This window comes from Lethenteron reissneri, chromosome 17, assembly GCF_015708825.2.
Source record: "Lethenteron reissneri isolate LAM-NWPU_2019-01 chromosome 17, ASM1570882v1, whole genome shotgun sequence".
Lineage (NCBI taxonomy): Eukaryota > Metazoa > Chordata > Hyperoartia > Petromyzontiformes > Petromyzontidae > Lethenteron > Lethenteron reissneri.
This window is the reverse complement of record NC_083795.1, coordinates 13,049,394-13,066,170: the sequence shown is the minus strand read 5'-3', so window position 1 is coordinate 13,066,170 and position 16,777 is coordinate 13,049,394. Positions and strand designations below refer to the sequence as shown.

Below are 16,777 nucleotides of genomic sequence, written 5' to 3'. Positions count from 1 at the left end.
TCCTTCACGTGTGTGTATTTTTATAGTTTATTGCTTTTTTATTAAAGAATCACTTTGTCGTTATATTTCTTGCGTTAAACGGTTTTAAAAACGACTCGTTTGCAAAAAGATGCAAGCAAATTAAGCTTCCAAACCTGCTTTAAGACAAAATCCCCCCACCAGTGTAAGTTTAATATGAATGCGTCGAGATTATAATAGCACCAAAACGTGGCTTTTACCATCGTGCCTTGCGTACAATGGCATCTTCGGATGTCTGCTTTACATCAATAATGCCAAAACCTTGTGTGTATTGCCTCTCCGTTAACATTACACACTCTCGCAACTAGAGGTTTAAGTGCAGTAATTAATAGAAGCTGCATTTGCAAATAAAAAATATATTGCTCGTCGAACGAGTTAATGTTTAAAGTAGCACGCAGTCAGTTCTCGCGGTAACGGAACTACAGCGATGGACAATGGAGCAGATGACCCACACATTTTAAAATCGTCGTTTGGTTATGTGTAGACTGGATCAGATTCGTCTACTATGGATGTCTTTTTATTTGCGCAATAATTGTCAAACACATGCCCCGCGGCAAATCGACAAGCCGTTGTTTCATCTGCATGGTCGAGAGGTGAATGTGGCCCTAGAAACCATTCCTCCCAGGGCAGATGTGGGAAATGAACAGTGGTTCTTTGGAGAGAATGGGCTCTTATCTGTGCAATGTGGAATTTCTATCGCTGGTTTTAAGAGCTTATCGATGGAGATGAATCACTGCTCCACACTTAGTCGAGCAAGGGACTTAAAATGTGTTCGTACAGCAGGTTGGAACGATTTACAGAGTAAAAAAAAAGGAGCCCTTTGCTACTTAGGTGTCGGATCATCCTGCCTCTTGTGCTGGTAATTCAGTTACGGCAGAAATGACAGTTACATGTGCCCGTGGTGTAAATGGTTAGGGGATGGACACGGGTCGTCGCTTGACCACCGCACGCGTGCCATGAGAAGTGCTGCTCGTGGCCACGTCGTGTGGATCCCTCCCGTGGCGGCGGCGGCGGCGACGCTGCAGAGGAAGACTTAGAGTTCCTCCTCTTTCTCTGTGATGGGGGGGAAGGGAAGGGGGGGAGCATGCGGCATGAATTTTGTCGACCGAACGATGCCAGGTTGTTGAATAAGACTGACTTTCCACGATAGACATGTTTGAATTTCAACCACCGGCTCAAGGCCACCGATGTATAGCGACTTGATGCCCGATGCACAAATACGAAGGAGGCATCGTCACAGTGATGTCTTCTGCTATCCCTGACGCAATCGTCTGGCTCGAACACCTAAATGTAAATGTATAGTTGCTGCTGCATTCAAGGCCACTGGTGGCTCCTGGTGGCCTTTGGTGCGGCCCTTGACAATACACAAGTGAAAACTCCCCCATCATCGTGCTGTCCAATACAATGGTTTAAAATGTGTGGCGGCCCTCACACTGATCATGTATTTTCGGCGAAAGACCCCCCCCCCCCCCCCCCTCTGAAAATTAGTGAAGAACACTGCTGGACATCAACATCGTCCATACGAAATAGACCATTGGAGATGAGCACAAGCAAATTATTATTTGAGCTTGTGATGCACAGCAGAAGAGAGATATCCAAAGTTTTACCAAAATGTTTCATCCGATGGCTCTTAGTGCTAAGTGTTCAATGGTAGAATTGTGCTCATCGTTTAGAGGTGCGTTTGCATTTAGATTAAATCCATGTTTAGCTGTTACCTGCACTACCATCTCTGGCCGCCTGGGGTCTCGTATTGACTGGAGTTCCTACCTACAGTAAATCCACGATTCCACCACAACGTTGAGACTCCTGGCAAACAAAAACCCTTACTGCGCAGATGTGGAAAATACAAGTGAGGTGAGGGAGATAATAGTCGAGTGAATGTTGAACGAAAGATCTTCAACAATTGTCTGGAGTAGGCATTAAATAAGACGGGTTCAGAGAGACGTTGAGTGGGGATGTGTGGGGACGAGCGAGGTCGGCAAGGACGAATTGGGGTGAGGAACGGCGAATGGAGGAGAGGGGGAAATCGGGAGAAGTGTTGGGGAGGTGAGAATGGAAGAGAGATGAGAATACGTGGACGTGATGAATGGGGAATGGGAGTGAGGACAGCTGAGGGGAGGTGGGGAAGAGAGAGGGGGGGTGAGGGAAAAGCCAGAGGAAATGAGAGGTGAGAAAAGGTTAATGGAGTTGAGGTGCAGGGGATGTTAAACGGCGTGAGGAGCAGTGTCGGTGAAGATGAGGTACGAATCTCGCTTTGTGAGACGTGAGCGAGAGGAGGTGATGTGTGCGTGTGGGATGTCGGCAAAGATGTGACGAGGATGTGACGAGGGTGTCGCCCCCCTCGCCCTGTGCCACTCACGGGTGGCCGTGGAGTGCTCCCTGGGGATGAGGTCGGCGCTGGCCGCCACGTGGATCGAGCCGACGGCGGCCGCCTCCCCCTGCGAGTTCTTGGCGTGGCACTCGTACTCGCCTCCATCGCTCTCCAGCAGCGGGGAGATCTGCGGGGAGACGCGAGACAAAGACGCATCGTACACACGGCGCTCTCCCGCCCATCACGGGGAGATCTCTATGTTGCATGTGTGGTGAGCGTGGCGCGTCGTTTGAAAAGTGCGGCGTGTGTTTTTATGTTGAACTTCTTTAGAGCCATACGTAGCCAACCGTGCGAATCGGAGGTGTGGGGGAAAGACAACAAAGCAAACCCAAAGAGCAGCTCTAAACGTATGAGTGCAGTGCGAGTGGCTTGGTGTGTGTGTGTGATGTGGTGTGGTGTGAGTGGTGTGAGTGGAGTGGTGTGAGTGGTGTGGTGTCAGTGGTGCGGTGAGCACGGCTGTGGTTCGGTGAGTCTCACGTGAGTGGGGTGTTGAGGGTGGTGCGGTGAGGGTGGTGAGACGAGGGTGGTGCGGTGAGGGTGGTGTGGTGAGGGTGGTGCGGTGAGGGTGGTGTGGTGCGAGACGCACCAGAACCCATCCCGTGACCTCGTGTTTCTCGGGGCCTCCGCGCGTCTGGATGGCGAGGTTGTCCCGATCTCCGGGCAGAAGCTCCATGCGCTCCACTCCCACGGCGCTCTTCACGATCTGCGGGATCAGGCGCGGGTTCAATCACTCGTCAATTCGTGGTCAACAACAACGAGGGCCATGGTCTATCCACTGGTGGATGAAGGTCTCCCCCATAGTCCTGTGGTGGTGACAAAATCAAACTTCGGGTTTATTTTGTTGAAGCAATGTGAGATTTCAAAGAGACCCGAGGAAAGTCGTATTTGCAATGGTGATCGTCTCACTCCTGTACTTGAAACGATGTCATTGCGGTATTTAAAATATTATAGACATACATACATACACGCAGCATCATCCACATAGTCACATCTCTCCAGGTGCTGTGGCACCACAATCCAATTCACTCCTGCATAATAACATGTATTATAACCCTCTCACATTTATAACCATATTACACGCATCATCACATCCCATCACTCCTGGCATGGTTGTCTGGCTTGACCACCTGATTGTGACATTGTAGTTGTTTGCTCTGCATCGACATCAGCCGTACGCATGAAGAAGAATAAGATCTCGAGATTGAAAACTCGATTTATTTGGAACTTCGTTTGTGTTTAGTTGTCCTTCCCCCGCACTTCCAATTACCACGGTTGATTGCGTACGGTGCAAAAGAAGTTCAACAGATATACTAAACCGACTAAAATAAATTATCAGTCATCTCTCCACTGCTGGATAATTGCCCCCTCACACTGTCGCCATTCCTTACTTGGTGAAGCTGGGTTTTATATTATTTTAATGCTTTCATGATAAACTTTTCTCGAATTGTAAATGTTGTGGGTTTATTCTCCAACACGACGGGTGTGCTTAACTGGAAGCCTCACCAAAGACTTGGCAAGAGGGTCCTGCCAAGTCTTTGTTGTTTTGTGTGTGTGTGTATGGAGTGACGCTGTTGGCCGTTGAGTACGTTCGTCCCGATTCGTGCGATTCTAAAAAGGCAATTTGCTTTTTTAGAATTTCAGCAGCACTTAGTGGCGATTTCAGATTGTGGCGCCCGCCACGCTGTCGATCAAGCGGTGCTTCACCTTTCCTGCAGCCTGTACCCCCCTTTGAGTCTCAGAAAGGGCATCTCGCACCCCCCCCCCCCCCGGGGCTTGCATACACCCCAGGTGAAGAGCCACTGCTCTCGTTGTTGGCCTGGGGGGCTGATGGCATCGCTTCCCTCTGGCTTAGCGTTGATATTATTGGAGAGCAAGCAAAACAACGCCTCGTGGTTACACAACGAGTTGGAGCTCTTGGTTGCTGGCAAACTGCCATGAGGGGGTTTGGGTGAGTTTGTGGAATGCTTTGGTGTCTAGACGCAAACATTTCGGGCTTAACACACCGGCACGTGAGGAGTTCATGTCACCCACGTGTTTATTATGTGTATATACTCTTTGGTTCTTTCGGTAAAGTCACGTGATTTATTTTATTTTATACCTACGTGACTTTACCGAAAGAATCAAAAAGTATAGATTCCTGCAGTCACGAAAGTTTCAAATCAAGAATGTTTATTATGCTTTTCGATAAAAAACAAAATCTGAACTAATTACCAATTTGTCGTTTTAGATACGTCTTTATGGGAATACCGTACAGCATTATGTAGTCAGTAATTTGCTATTGCAGATTTAACAGGGTGATGGACACAATTATTGGGGCTACAATGTTAGTTAAATCTTCAGAAGCACTCTTTTTCCGCACAAGGGTTAGACACACCAGGACCTACAAACACACCAGGATCTACAGACACACACCAGGACCTACAAACACACACCAAGGCCTATAGACAGACCAGGGTCTATAAACACACAAGGGTCTATAGCAGTGTTCTTGACTAATTTTCAGAGTGGGGGGGGGGGGGGGCACCTTCGCCGATGAGACATCGGTGTGTGGGCCACCACACATTTGAAAACATTTGGTGTTTGACAGCACAATGCATGGTGAGGGGGGTGGGGGTGTTTTCACATTTGTTTATTGTCGGGGGCCGCACGTCAGGGGCCGCACTAAAGACCACCAGAGGCCACCAGTGGCCCGCGGGCCATGCAATGAAGATCCACTCTTCCATAGACACCCGCCAGGGCCTTTAGACACACACGCAGACACGCGTGGCTGGTGGAACAAAAAAAAGTGATGGTTTTTTTATAAAATTTTCTATTTAACTAAAATAATTCATGGTTATTTCTTTGAACATAAAACACGAAGGCCGTTGGGGAATGGCCCCCGCTCCCAAGGCCTATTGAGTCGTCGCTGCACCACTCCCCCGCGATATTAGCCGAGGACATTGAGATCCGAAACGGGGGGAAGGGGGGAGGGACAAAAACACGGGGACGTTTCTATTTGGGGGGAGGAGAGGGCGTTTTCAGTGGCCCCCGCTGCGAGGGGGTCCTTGGGTGGGGGGGGGTCACTTTTTAGAAGCCGCTCGACGCTCCGCCTTTGTTTTTGTCCCGATTGTGAGTGGGTTTATTCGCCTGTGAAAATCTACCCCGAAGAGGCAGGGAGACGGAGACCGAGACGACGGAGAAGAAAGAGGGCGGCCCGCGGGACCAATCTGTGGCCTTCATCGTGGAGTCTCAAGCGTGAAAAATGTGTCTTTGTGGTGGCTTTGTGGTGGCTTTGTGTTGTGTCTTTGTGTTGTGTCTTTGTGGTGGCTTTGTGTCGTGTCTTTGTGGTGGCTTTGTGTTGTGTCTTTGTGTTGTGTCTTTGTGGTGGCTTTGTGTCGTGTCTTTGTGGTGGCTTTGTGTTGTGTCTTTGTGGTGGCTTTGTGTTGTGTCTTTGTGTTGTGTCTTTGTGGTGGCTTTGTGTTGTCTTTGTGGTGGCTTTGTGTTGTGTCTTTGTGTTGTGTCTTTGTGGTGGCTTTGTGTTGTCTTTGTGGTGGCCTTGTGTTGTGTCTTTGTGGTGGCTTTGTGTCGTGTCTTTGTGGTGGCTTTGTGTCGTGTCTTTGTGGTGGCTTTGTGTTGTGTCTTTGTGGTGGCTTTGTGGTGGCTTTGTGTCGTGTCTTTGTGGTGGCTTTGTGTCGTGTCTTTGTGGTGTGTCTTTGTGGTGGCTTTGTGTTGTCTTTGTGGTGGCTTTGTGTCGTGTCTTTGTGGTGGCTTTGTGTTGTGTCTTTGTGGTGGCTTTGTGTTGTGTCTTTGTGTTGTGTCTTTGTGTTGTGTCTTTGTGGTGGCTTTGTGTTGTCTTTGTGGTGGCTTTGTGTCGTGTCTTTGTGGTGGCTTTGTGTCGTGTCTTTGTGGTGGCTTTGTGTTGTGTCTTTGTGTTGTGTCTTTGTGTCGTGTCTTTGTGGTGGCTTTGTGTTGTCTTTGTGGTGGCTTTGTGTCGTGTCTTTGTGGTGGCTTTGTGTTGTGTCTTTGTGGTGGCTTTGTGTCGTGTCTTTGTGGTGGCTTTGTGTCGTGTCTTTGTGGTGGCTTTGTGTTGTCTTTGTGGTGGCTTTGTGTCGTGTCTTTGTGGTGGCTTTGTGTTGTCTTTGTGGTGGCTTTGTGTCGTGTCTTTGTGGTGGCTTTGTGTCGTGTCTTTGTGGTGGCTTTGTGTTGTGTCTTTGTGGTGGCTTTGTGTTGTGTCTTTGTGGTGGCTTTGTGTCGCGTCTTTGTGGTGGCTTTGTGTTGTGTCTTTGTGGTGGCTTTGTGGTGTGGCTTTGTGCTGTGTCTTCGTGGTGGCTTTGTGTCGAGTCTTTGTGGTGGCTTTGTGTCGCGTCTTTGTGGTGGCTTTGTGTTGTGTCTTTGTGGTGGCTTTCAGTTGTGCGTTGTGTGCGCGCTGGAATGTGCCCCCACTCCGCGCTCCCAGCGGAGTGCGAGATGTTAACTACCTCGCCTGATACACAGGAGGCCGTGGGTTCGATCCCGACCCTGACGGCTGCTGTGTAGTTGGAGTTTGCGCGTTTCTCTCTCTTCCCATGGTCGTGTGGATTTTTCTCCGGATCCTCCGCTTTCCCCTCCACATTTAGAATCAACATCACGTGTTGAGAGTATTTGGCTGCTATACATTTCCACACGATGATAAGGATAAGCCACTTCGTTGAGCTATCATTTGTGATAACCAGGTTTCTTCTGAAACATATATTTTTAAGCTCAGCGAGTCTTACGCGGTAAAAGTAAAAAATAGTTTCGTTTTACCTCCCATCCACACGTGGCTGGATTCTAGCGCGACGGATCGACTTGTGAACATGTCTCGTTGGTAATTGCGAGACGGCGCTAGCTTGCTATGAGAGTGCCAGTGCAGAGTATGGGTCAGGACTTGCCGTTGAATGCTGGTAGATTGTTGTACACTATGCCAAGACCAGCCCCCCCCCCTCTCTCACGAAGACAAAGATACCCCGTATAGCCTGAACAGACTGTTGGGGCAAGTGCTGTTAGCGACCACCTATGAAGGCCGGCACGGCACACGAGGGGGTTAGTTGGCCAACACCTCGCCCGGCCGCCTTTTTATCCTGATTAGCGATGTTTACACACCACGCCGTGTACTCATTTAAGGCTGAGTCGATCGAGGAAAGGCGCAGTACCAGTTACACTATTCACCACTCTTAATGACCATGAGCAAGATAACTAATTCACGTCACCGAGTTCGCAGTGCAGTGCGCTAACCACTAAACCATCGCTCCCCAACCGCTACGCTGCGCTATGATTTGCACGCACGCAGAACGATGCAGACCAAAAACTGAAACATTCCTTGATCAGAAACCTATGCTGACACAAACGTACAGTCAACGAAAGTTGCAGGCAAAGAGAAGGCAGTTAGATTATCATGACTGGTTTATAGTTCGAAAATGATCCCAAACTGGATCAAAACGCCACTGCAATTGTGCTAGGATTGAAGAGAAGCCAGCACTTCATGGTGTGGGGAGACGACTATAATGTTTTCCGCCAATGATGATGATGATGGAAGTGGTAGTGGTGGAAATTGGCTGTAACGCGTGGAGAGAGTGACAATTTGAACCCGACTGCGTTATGGAAGGAATTAAGGATTCATATTTTGTTATAATTTGACTTACAGAATGACCCCTAGACTAACAGAGAAATCCACAAACAAGCACAGAAACCCACAGACGTGCTCAGAGAACCACAGACACACACAGATACCCACAGACACACACAGAGACCCACAGACACGCACAGATACCCACAGACACACACAGAGACCCACAGAGACCCACAGACACACATAGACCCACAGACACACACAGAGACCCACAGACACACAGAAAGCCACAGACACGCTCAAAAACTCACAGACACACAGAGAGACCAACATACACGGAGCGAAGCTCTTCCTCCTCGCCCTCCTCCTCCTCAGATCTCGTCTATGGTCCAGATCGAGTAGGGGTGGGGGGAATAATTTCTGAGTTCCCAAAAAAAATTCTTCCCATTTCCAGCCCTGGGAGGAGGTGGTGAGGGAGATGATGATGACCATTGAAGGTGATCATTATCACGACACATAGTTGGGGCGAGTTATTCGATAGTGACTGAGATGTGGTCACGTAAGAAAGGGGGGGGGGGTGTAAAATATCTCACGATGATGGCTTTTGCGATTAGCATCGAGGAACACGGCGGTGGGAGGATGGCACACGTTGGTGAGGGGTTGTATTCGTGAGGAATCTAAACGGTGCTTTGATCCGATCCATCACACTTGTCTCTCATAGCTCCGACAAGCCCGCACACGCTTGCTAGCCCAGGTCTTTGCCAAGAGCTCGATACATTAAATAAAACCCGCGGCACGCGAAGGACATTACACACCAAGTGCTTGCCAAAAATGAACCACGGTACCTCGCTCATCTCGTCAAGGAGCATCAATCATCACGCGAGCTCCGGTCATCCTCACAGCAGCAGATTTTGGTTGGCCATCGAACAAAGATGGTCGCCGCATCACGCACTTTCAGATGCTCTTCTGCTGTCCGTCTGGAATGCTCTTCCTTCCAATATTAAGAAGTCCACTGGAGCTATGCGCTTTTAAATTTAGATTGAAAACTAATTTCTGTAGAACTGCTTTTTGTGTTTAGCTTGTTGTCCTTGCCCCGCACATCCAATTATCACGATTGGCTACGTACGGTGCGAAAGAAGTTCAACATACATACATACAACACTGTACGAACGTTGTTTGGGAAAGTGCGGGGTACGAAGTTTGCGTGCAGCGTGTTAGCGATCAAACGCGACCGTCGGCCGGCCTTGCAGTGGAACGGTGAATATCCTGTGGCATCATTCGCAAGAGTGGCATCACTGTGCGTGCCGGGTCATTTAGACCGAATCCTAAAGGTGTAACAATAATGATTCCCCGCCTCCATGAATCAATGAATCGTCATGATTTAACTCGCCAATCGATTCTTGATTTGTCCTTGTAGAGTGTTGGGAATCTTTCTTGATACAAATATCTAGGATCTAAAAGTATCATGAAGCAAAAATTATTTCTTTGATCAGATGAGCATTGAGGCAATGTTCATTTCCTGTTCACAGCCCTAAGCCAGTGGCGCAAAATTCCATATTCCTATGGCAGTGGGTCTATTCATGATCTCCACAAAGTGGTACTCGTTTTATCGATCACCAAGTGATGATGAGTTGAGCCAACCCGCAGCCAAGATTTGAACTCGCAACATTCCGAATGCAAACCGCAAGCGCTACCGCCGACCTTGACTGTGAGAATACGTTTCATTGTGTCTGTCGCGCAATGAAGCAATACAATGTTCGAATCCTGCTCAAGGCCACCACCAGTGAGGATTATCTGCACCGGTCATGGCCCTCCCGTAGGTCGACTCAGCCTTAAATGAGTACCTGGTGCGATGTGTCAACATGTGTAAACATCGCCACTGGGGAGACAAAGGCGGTCGGGCGTGATGTTGGCCACCCACCCCCTGGTGTGCCGTTCTAGCCTTCATAGGTGCTCGCTAACAGCACTTGTCCCAACAGTCTGTTCAAGGCTATACGGGGGATATCTATCTATATATAAGTTAAAAATTGTGGGTTTGTGTGTGGGTTTGTTTGTGGTCGCGCGCTTGCAAACTATTTGGCTCTCCAACGGTGGTGTTCACGTAAAAAACATAGCCAGGTACCACACCGCAAGCCCCGCCGTGACCAAGCGCTATTCCTTTTTCACATCTGTTAACTTTAAATTTGTTTAATTAGCAATTTTGTGCGATTTATGTGCGCTAGCTTTTTATTTAATTATTTATGGCGCGTGCACGACCATACCAACTCACGCGCCTGCGCCTTTGGTGGGGGGGGGCTCATGCCAAGTCGCACGCCTTTGGTGGAAGAGAGGGGGACATTTTCTTTTGCGTTAAAAATGCTATTAAAATATACTAAACGCTCAGGTAAATTCTTCACTGTCCCCGCCCACCCCGATGTGTGCAGTTACTACTATATACAGTCGCTAGATGCTACCACTATAGGGCGTAGATATTACTGCAGACCGGCCGGGGAGATCGTGGCTGGGTGGGGGGGGAGGTCAGGGCTAGCAGCCCAGCCCCAGCCTGCCAAGGTGCCACCTCGGCCAGCTGGACAATATAGGCGAGACCGGAGGCTCTGCACGGGACTAGGCCTCACCACGCCACTCTGTCAGTTGGATACTTTGTGCTATAGAGTCGATAAGTACTGCTATATAGTCAGCATGTACTACTGTAGTGATAGCAGGTACCACCACAGTCGGTATGCACTGCTGTAATCATAGCAGGTACCACCACAGTCAGTATGCACTGCTGTTCGATTTTGAAGAGTAGGTTTGAAAAAAAATTTGGACCCGGACAACGCCGGGTACTTCCCGCTAGTTTGTCTGTATAACGCTATATAGAGTGTATCGTGATATGTGAAATCATCTACAGCGAAGTGGAATTAATTGGATGTTCTTTATAATTATGTGACGCTGACAAATCTACGTATATGATATGAATTGCAGTGGAAAAGAATCGGGTAAAATAATCTATAGCGGCTTAAAAAAAAACCTAGAAAAACAACTGCTTACGAATTGTAAACAATTGATTATTTGAGCATAAGATTCTATTTTCATTTCACTCCCCACACCAAAATGCGAACCGTGTAACTGACTGACCCCCATCACGACTTAGAGGACAAAACGATGACCGAGTTTGCCTCCAGCACAAGCCTGCCACTGTGTCTGAACTGAGGCTCCGATTGTTCTGGAAGTGCGCAATTTTTAGATGTTGTAATCGAGGCCTACGAAAGGGAATTGACTTTGGTTGAGTCTTCCGCAAATGCTGTTGTTTTGCAAAAATCCTCCCTGTACCGTGCCCCCCCGCTCCCTCCTCAACTTCCCAGCAGCCCCTAAGAAACAACCACTGTTCCCCAGGGTCAAGCAACCTCTGTTCTAGATTTAAGAACTTGACGAAGTTCTCCCGCTCTCTCTTCCCCCCTCCCCCCCACCTCTCTGTCTCTCTCTGCCCCTCTCTGATTGAGTCCAGATTGGAGGGCAATCGTGTTGCATGCAAGAACACAAATCGTCTTGTTTGAACAAAATTCCCACCGCTTAAAATACCACCATAGTCCCTGGCACAGCAACGGTCTCTCAGTAAATATGTCGGTGGCAGTGACCTAAGTGGAACAAGTCTGCCACGAATGAATCACCCACGAGCGGGTTATTTCTCATGGGCGCCTGGTACCGTAGCTAAGCGGAAACGGCAGTAATATTAGGAGCAAAAATGCGAATGAGGTAATGGGCAGTGAGTATTCCAAGTCGAGATGGGATAGCCAATTATGTAAGTGCCATAATGGAATGCTCTACCGATCGTCGTCAGCATTGCTCGACTGAGAGCGCGGAGAGTGCTGGGGAAAAAAAGGTCTCACCCTCCGTTCTCGCGTGTGACGCTGGACGGGAGGTGATGGGTGGTGCCTGGTGACGTCACCAGCTGCATTGTGCTGGCCGTGGCTTATGAAGGGGTGGCCCCAATTTGTAAAAAGGGCCACAGACGAAGTACAACAGTCGATGTAACTTTGATCATTTTACTCATTCGTTTACATTGACTCAATTGGCTAATCACGCCTAATCTATCAGAAGGGCCCTGCCAGGCCTATCGACAATAACAATAAAACTTCACTTAGAGAGCCCCATTCACAAAAAGTCACTCCAAGGCACTTTGCAGTATAAATACGTCGCGATTAATTTAAAGTTCTGTTTGTTATTTTAAGTTGTGTGTTTTTGGGCTTCGTGGGAGATCGTTCGTTGTCTGCTGACCTCATCAGCTGGGACTCCCATCCCTCCCAGCCGTCCGTGCTGTAGACTCCCTGCCTCTGTGTTCAAGAGCAGGTTCAATACCTTTATTTTTTACCCCTCTCTGTAAAATAACTATGGATGTTGAGCTTCGTTTGCACTGTACGTAGCCAACCGTGCTAATGGAAGGTGCGGGAGAAGAACAAAAAACGAACACAAAAAGAAGTTCTCAAGAAAATAGTTTAAAATTTATAATTAATAGTGCATAGCTCCTGTGGCTTCTTGATATCGGAAGCAAGAGCATTCTAGACAGCCGCAGAAGCGCATCTGAATGCGCGCGATGCAGTGACCGTCTTTGTTCGATGGTTCTGCAAAAGCCTCTGCGTCTTGAGATGCAGTGCCATTTATACTCCGCTGTATAAATCCACATTTGTATGTGCACTGCATTATGTCGATTTCAACAGCTGCAGGATTTCGCAGAAGGCAAGAAGCAAGCGAAGGTGACGTGCAGTGGCATCAGCGCCGGCCACGATGACCTCTCGGTGTCACAGCTGTCGCGACGACGTCGCTGGCTGGTGCCGAATGCGACTCGCTCCCCGGCACGGAGCGTGACCGCGAAACCCGACGTGGATCGGTCCAAGTTCTTGCTGGGCCCTTGGCCAAAGTTGCATAACGGGCCCCCTATTTATTTTTGTTGCTTTAAATAATGTTTTTTTTTTATTAATTGACTTAATGCATTTCAGTTTCTACTGTTTTGTGTGAAAATAGTTGAATGGTAATTATTGGAAATAATTGGCTTCATACTGACCGCATTTATTTATTTGGAAAATGCTTTTAAATTAAATAAAATACTGACCACATTCACATTGTACGCATTGTAGCTCTTGTGAATCATTCATTTAGTTCATAGCTTGTTAATTTGTAGACGATAATCAGTGGTCTTGAATTGAGACCTGTATCGTTAGATGATGATGACAGTAGTGATGTTGGTAACGATGATGATGAGCGTGATGATGACTATGACAGTAGTGGGGGTTGCGATGATGGCAGTAGTAGTGGTTGTGATGATAATGTTGAAGACAATGATGGTGGTGGTTGCGATGATCATGTTGAAGATAATGATGGTGGTGGTTGTGATGATCACAACAGTGGTGGAAGTTATGATTATAATGAACATGACAATACCAGACCTCGCATCCGTACACAATCCACCAGCACCACCCACGCTGGTCTCATTCACTCACACTGCGCTGTTATCCCAACTTAGCGACTGCCCTGGCGGTTTGTGGTGGGGGGGTAGGGGGGGCTCTGGCTTGAGTTTCCCACGCTGGGCAGGGTTCGATCTGACCTCTCTAAGTTGCTCAACGCTGTGTCTGGTTGTTGTCGGCATGTAACACAGGGCCCTTGTTGTGGATGGGCCCACTCAGTGCGTGAGTCATTACGAAATTCGGGCTGCTCTCGCACGCACACAGGCACCCTGGCCACACCCAGACAGATTATAATGTCGAACGGCCGCAGTGCGCGAGTCCAGAATGCCAATCCTTCCACTGGCTCCCACTCCAATACCGGATCGAATTTCAACATCGCAGTTTCCTTCTTCAGGATCTTCCATGGACTCGCTTATGCCTGCCTATCTCCTCCCATCTCACTCTACTCCCCACCATGCACTCTCCTACCTCTCTCCTCCCATCTCACTCTACTCCCCTCCACGCACTCTCCTACCTCTCCCCTCCCATCTCACTCTACTCCCCTCCACACACTCTCCTACCTCTCCCCTCTTATCTCACTCTACCCCCCTCCACGCACTCTCCTACCTCTCCCCTCCCATCTCACTCTACTCCCCTCCACGCACTCTCCTACCTCTTCCCTCCCATCTCACTCTACTCCCCTCCACGCACTCTCTCCCTCTCCCCTCCCATCTCACTCTACTCCCCTCCACGCACTCGCCTACCTCTTCCCTCCTATCTCACTCTACTCCCCTCCACACACTCTCTCTCTCTCCCCTCCCTTCTCTACTCTCCACATGCGCTCCACTCCAGCACTATAAATTGTGTTTGCTCAGTGGGAGGTCGCCCATTGTCCTCTGCTGCCCCCTAAGTCTGGAACTCCACACAGTGGAATCAGTAGAGAGTGCGAATTTAAGTGAGTGCAGGGTGTGGGCAGGACACAGGCCAAAATGTGATGAATGGTTTAGTGAAAGTGAGTGTAGTATTCACAGACGAGTGTACTCGACGTCGTAGATGAGTGTCGTGTGCAGGCAGGTTGGGTGTGCAGTTGAGTAGGTGAGTGGCCAACACACCTTGTTCCAGGTGAGGGTCGGGGTGGGGATGCCGATGACCTCGCAGCTCAGGTACACCTGCGATCCCGTCACGTTCCACACGATGCGAGGTGGCGTCACGATGGAGGGACCTGCAGAAGAATCGAAAGGAGCGTGACATTTCCACCAGTGGCTCAGGGCCGCGAATGGCATTCACGGCCACTGCTCACCTGAGCATGGAGACACCGTGCGGCCTGACAAGAACACTGTGCGCACAACAGCGGCCGTCCGCTCTTACTGTGGGTAGTCATGTCGCCGCAGCGCTCGTGCCAGGCTGGGTGCACTCACAGGCCACGTGAAATGGCGAAGTCACGAGACAGACAAAAGTGTTGGGGAGTAACCGCCCAGAGTGACTGGCAGATCGATGCACCACCCACATTCACACACGCTCCAAAGGCAAAGATCCCCCCTATAGCCTCTTACATGCTGTTTGGGCAAGTGCTGTTGGCACCACGCCTGGTCGCCTTTGTCTCCACATCACTGTTGATTACACACCCACCAGGTACTTATTTGAGGCTGAGTCGACCTCGGGGAGGCCCACTACCGGTTGAAAAAATCGTGACTGGCGTTTGCCGTGAACAGGAATTGAACTCGGCCACCTAGTCCGTGCCACAGCGCGCCAACCACGGCACTACCGCTCCACACACGTGTATAGATGCACATGCCAAAAACATATATGAACACAGTTAATTGCATATAATTAAGTGTATCGATACAGATCACGTATCTATTCATTTTATATGAACCCGCTATGATGTGTGAATCAGAAACACGGACTTAAAGCTGAATACGTAGTTATATGCGAAGAGGGAGAGATCTTCAATCTGTGAATGACACTGGGACGCAGAGAGCTGTTCCACGTTGATCATAATATAGACATTCCATTGACTGTCAATAAAAGTAGGCTTGGGCAGGACACATCATGGATATAAGTGATGGTGGTGGTGATGATGATGTCTGATGCACGAGACTAGTGACTGAATGACTGCCAAAGGAGGGAAACGCTTCCCGGAGGACGACCGGCACCGAGATAATTTCCTGCACAGAAAGGAAACATGGATCGTGGCATCGCAGGAACCTATGATGGATGGAGAAAACTTGTGGAGGTCTTCATACAGCAGTGGATTGACCATGGCTGACGCTGAATGCGGCGCTTTGACTTCGTGAAAAAGGGAGGCATGAACGTAAATCCTCGATTAAAAAAAAGAATAAAGTAATACATAACACTTGGGAGGTAATGGGGGCGGAGAAGCCACAGGAATGGGAATAACTCGCTCTCCCGTACAGCAGCCCAGCCCCTTCCCGCACAGACTTGTCTCTGCGCCTGGCCAAATACAACTTCCCTTCAATTATAGCAACTTCGTAGCCCCCTTGGCAATCCGCAGCTGGCTCGGGGCCTTCCAGATGCCAGTGCCGCTCATGGAGGTTGTTGGACCATGCATTCGTCGCCACGCTGATCGCTTAAGGGTCACGTTCATTTCGTTTCACCCAAAGGAGACCGGGGATGGGTCTCATTGTATGCTGTGTGGTGGCATCAACGGCATTGGCCGTGATGACCTTTTGACCTTGACTCTTAGCAAACTGTTAATAGTTCCGCCGTATTTGAGCGAAGCTGTCCCCACACACGCCGGCGCCGCGCACTTCCACTCTTCGTCCGCGTTCTCGTGCCACGCGCAATTTTCGTCAGGTTTACACGTACGCGTCGTCGTAGATGTATCTCGAGTCGCTCTGTCATCAACACGGGGCTCGTACTTTCCCCCCATCGCTCGTGCGACACCGCCGGCCTTAATAGGTGCTCTCCAATGGCTGCTTACACGAAGACACTTTTAACGAGTTACAGCTCGTAAAATTTGACAACTTTAATAAATAAGTGATGTTTGTTACTGGCCGCTTGGCGATTTGGGCCATTGCTCAGCAACTGTGGGAAAACTTCCTCCACCGAACCCCCTTTCCCCCCTCCCATCAAGATTCTTGCTTCTTGCAAAAGAAGGCGTGCAAGAAGCTACGTGCGTGGGTGTGCGAGAGAGAGAGAGTGCAGTGCGGTGTGTTTACACGCGAGTGTAATTGTGGGTTAGCGTGCACACTACGCTCCGAACCCCGGTGATCCAAGTACGATTCCCGCTCACGGCCCAACATCATGCGGTGACGATTCTCTGAACCGGTCCTGAGCCAGCCTCAAATGAATACCTGGTGCGATGTGTAAACATCGCCACAAGAGAAACAAAAGCGGCCGGGCGTGGTGCTGTACTGGCCACCCACCGACCTCTCTTGT

The 16,777-nt window shown here is 49.3% G+C and overlaps 1 protein-coding gene across 1 annotated transcript in view; it reads right to left on the bottom strand.

Moving 5' to 3' along the window:
• Positions 1-13: 13 nt before the first annotated feature.
• The window catches only part of IGFBP7 (insulin like growth factor binding protein 7), a 34,200-nt gene continuing 17,436 nt past the window's right edge, over positions 14-16,777 (bottom strand). The window contains exons 3-6 of the mRNA XM_061553176.1: positions 14,488-14,597; positions 2,976-3,092; positions 2,378-2,516; positions 14-1,071 (exon numbers count right to left, since the gene is read on the bottom strand). Coding sequence (XP_061409160.1) covers positions 1,052-1,071; positions 2,378-2,516; positions 2,976-3,092; positions 14,488-14,597 — 386 coding nt within the window. The 3' untranslated portion in view covers positions 14-1,051. The remainder of the gene's footprint in view (positions 1,072-2,377; positions 2,517-2,975; positions 3,093-14,487; positions 14,598-16,777) is intronic.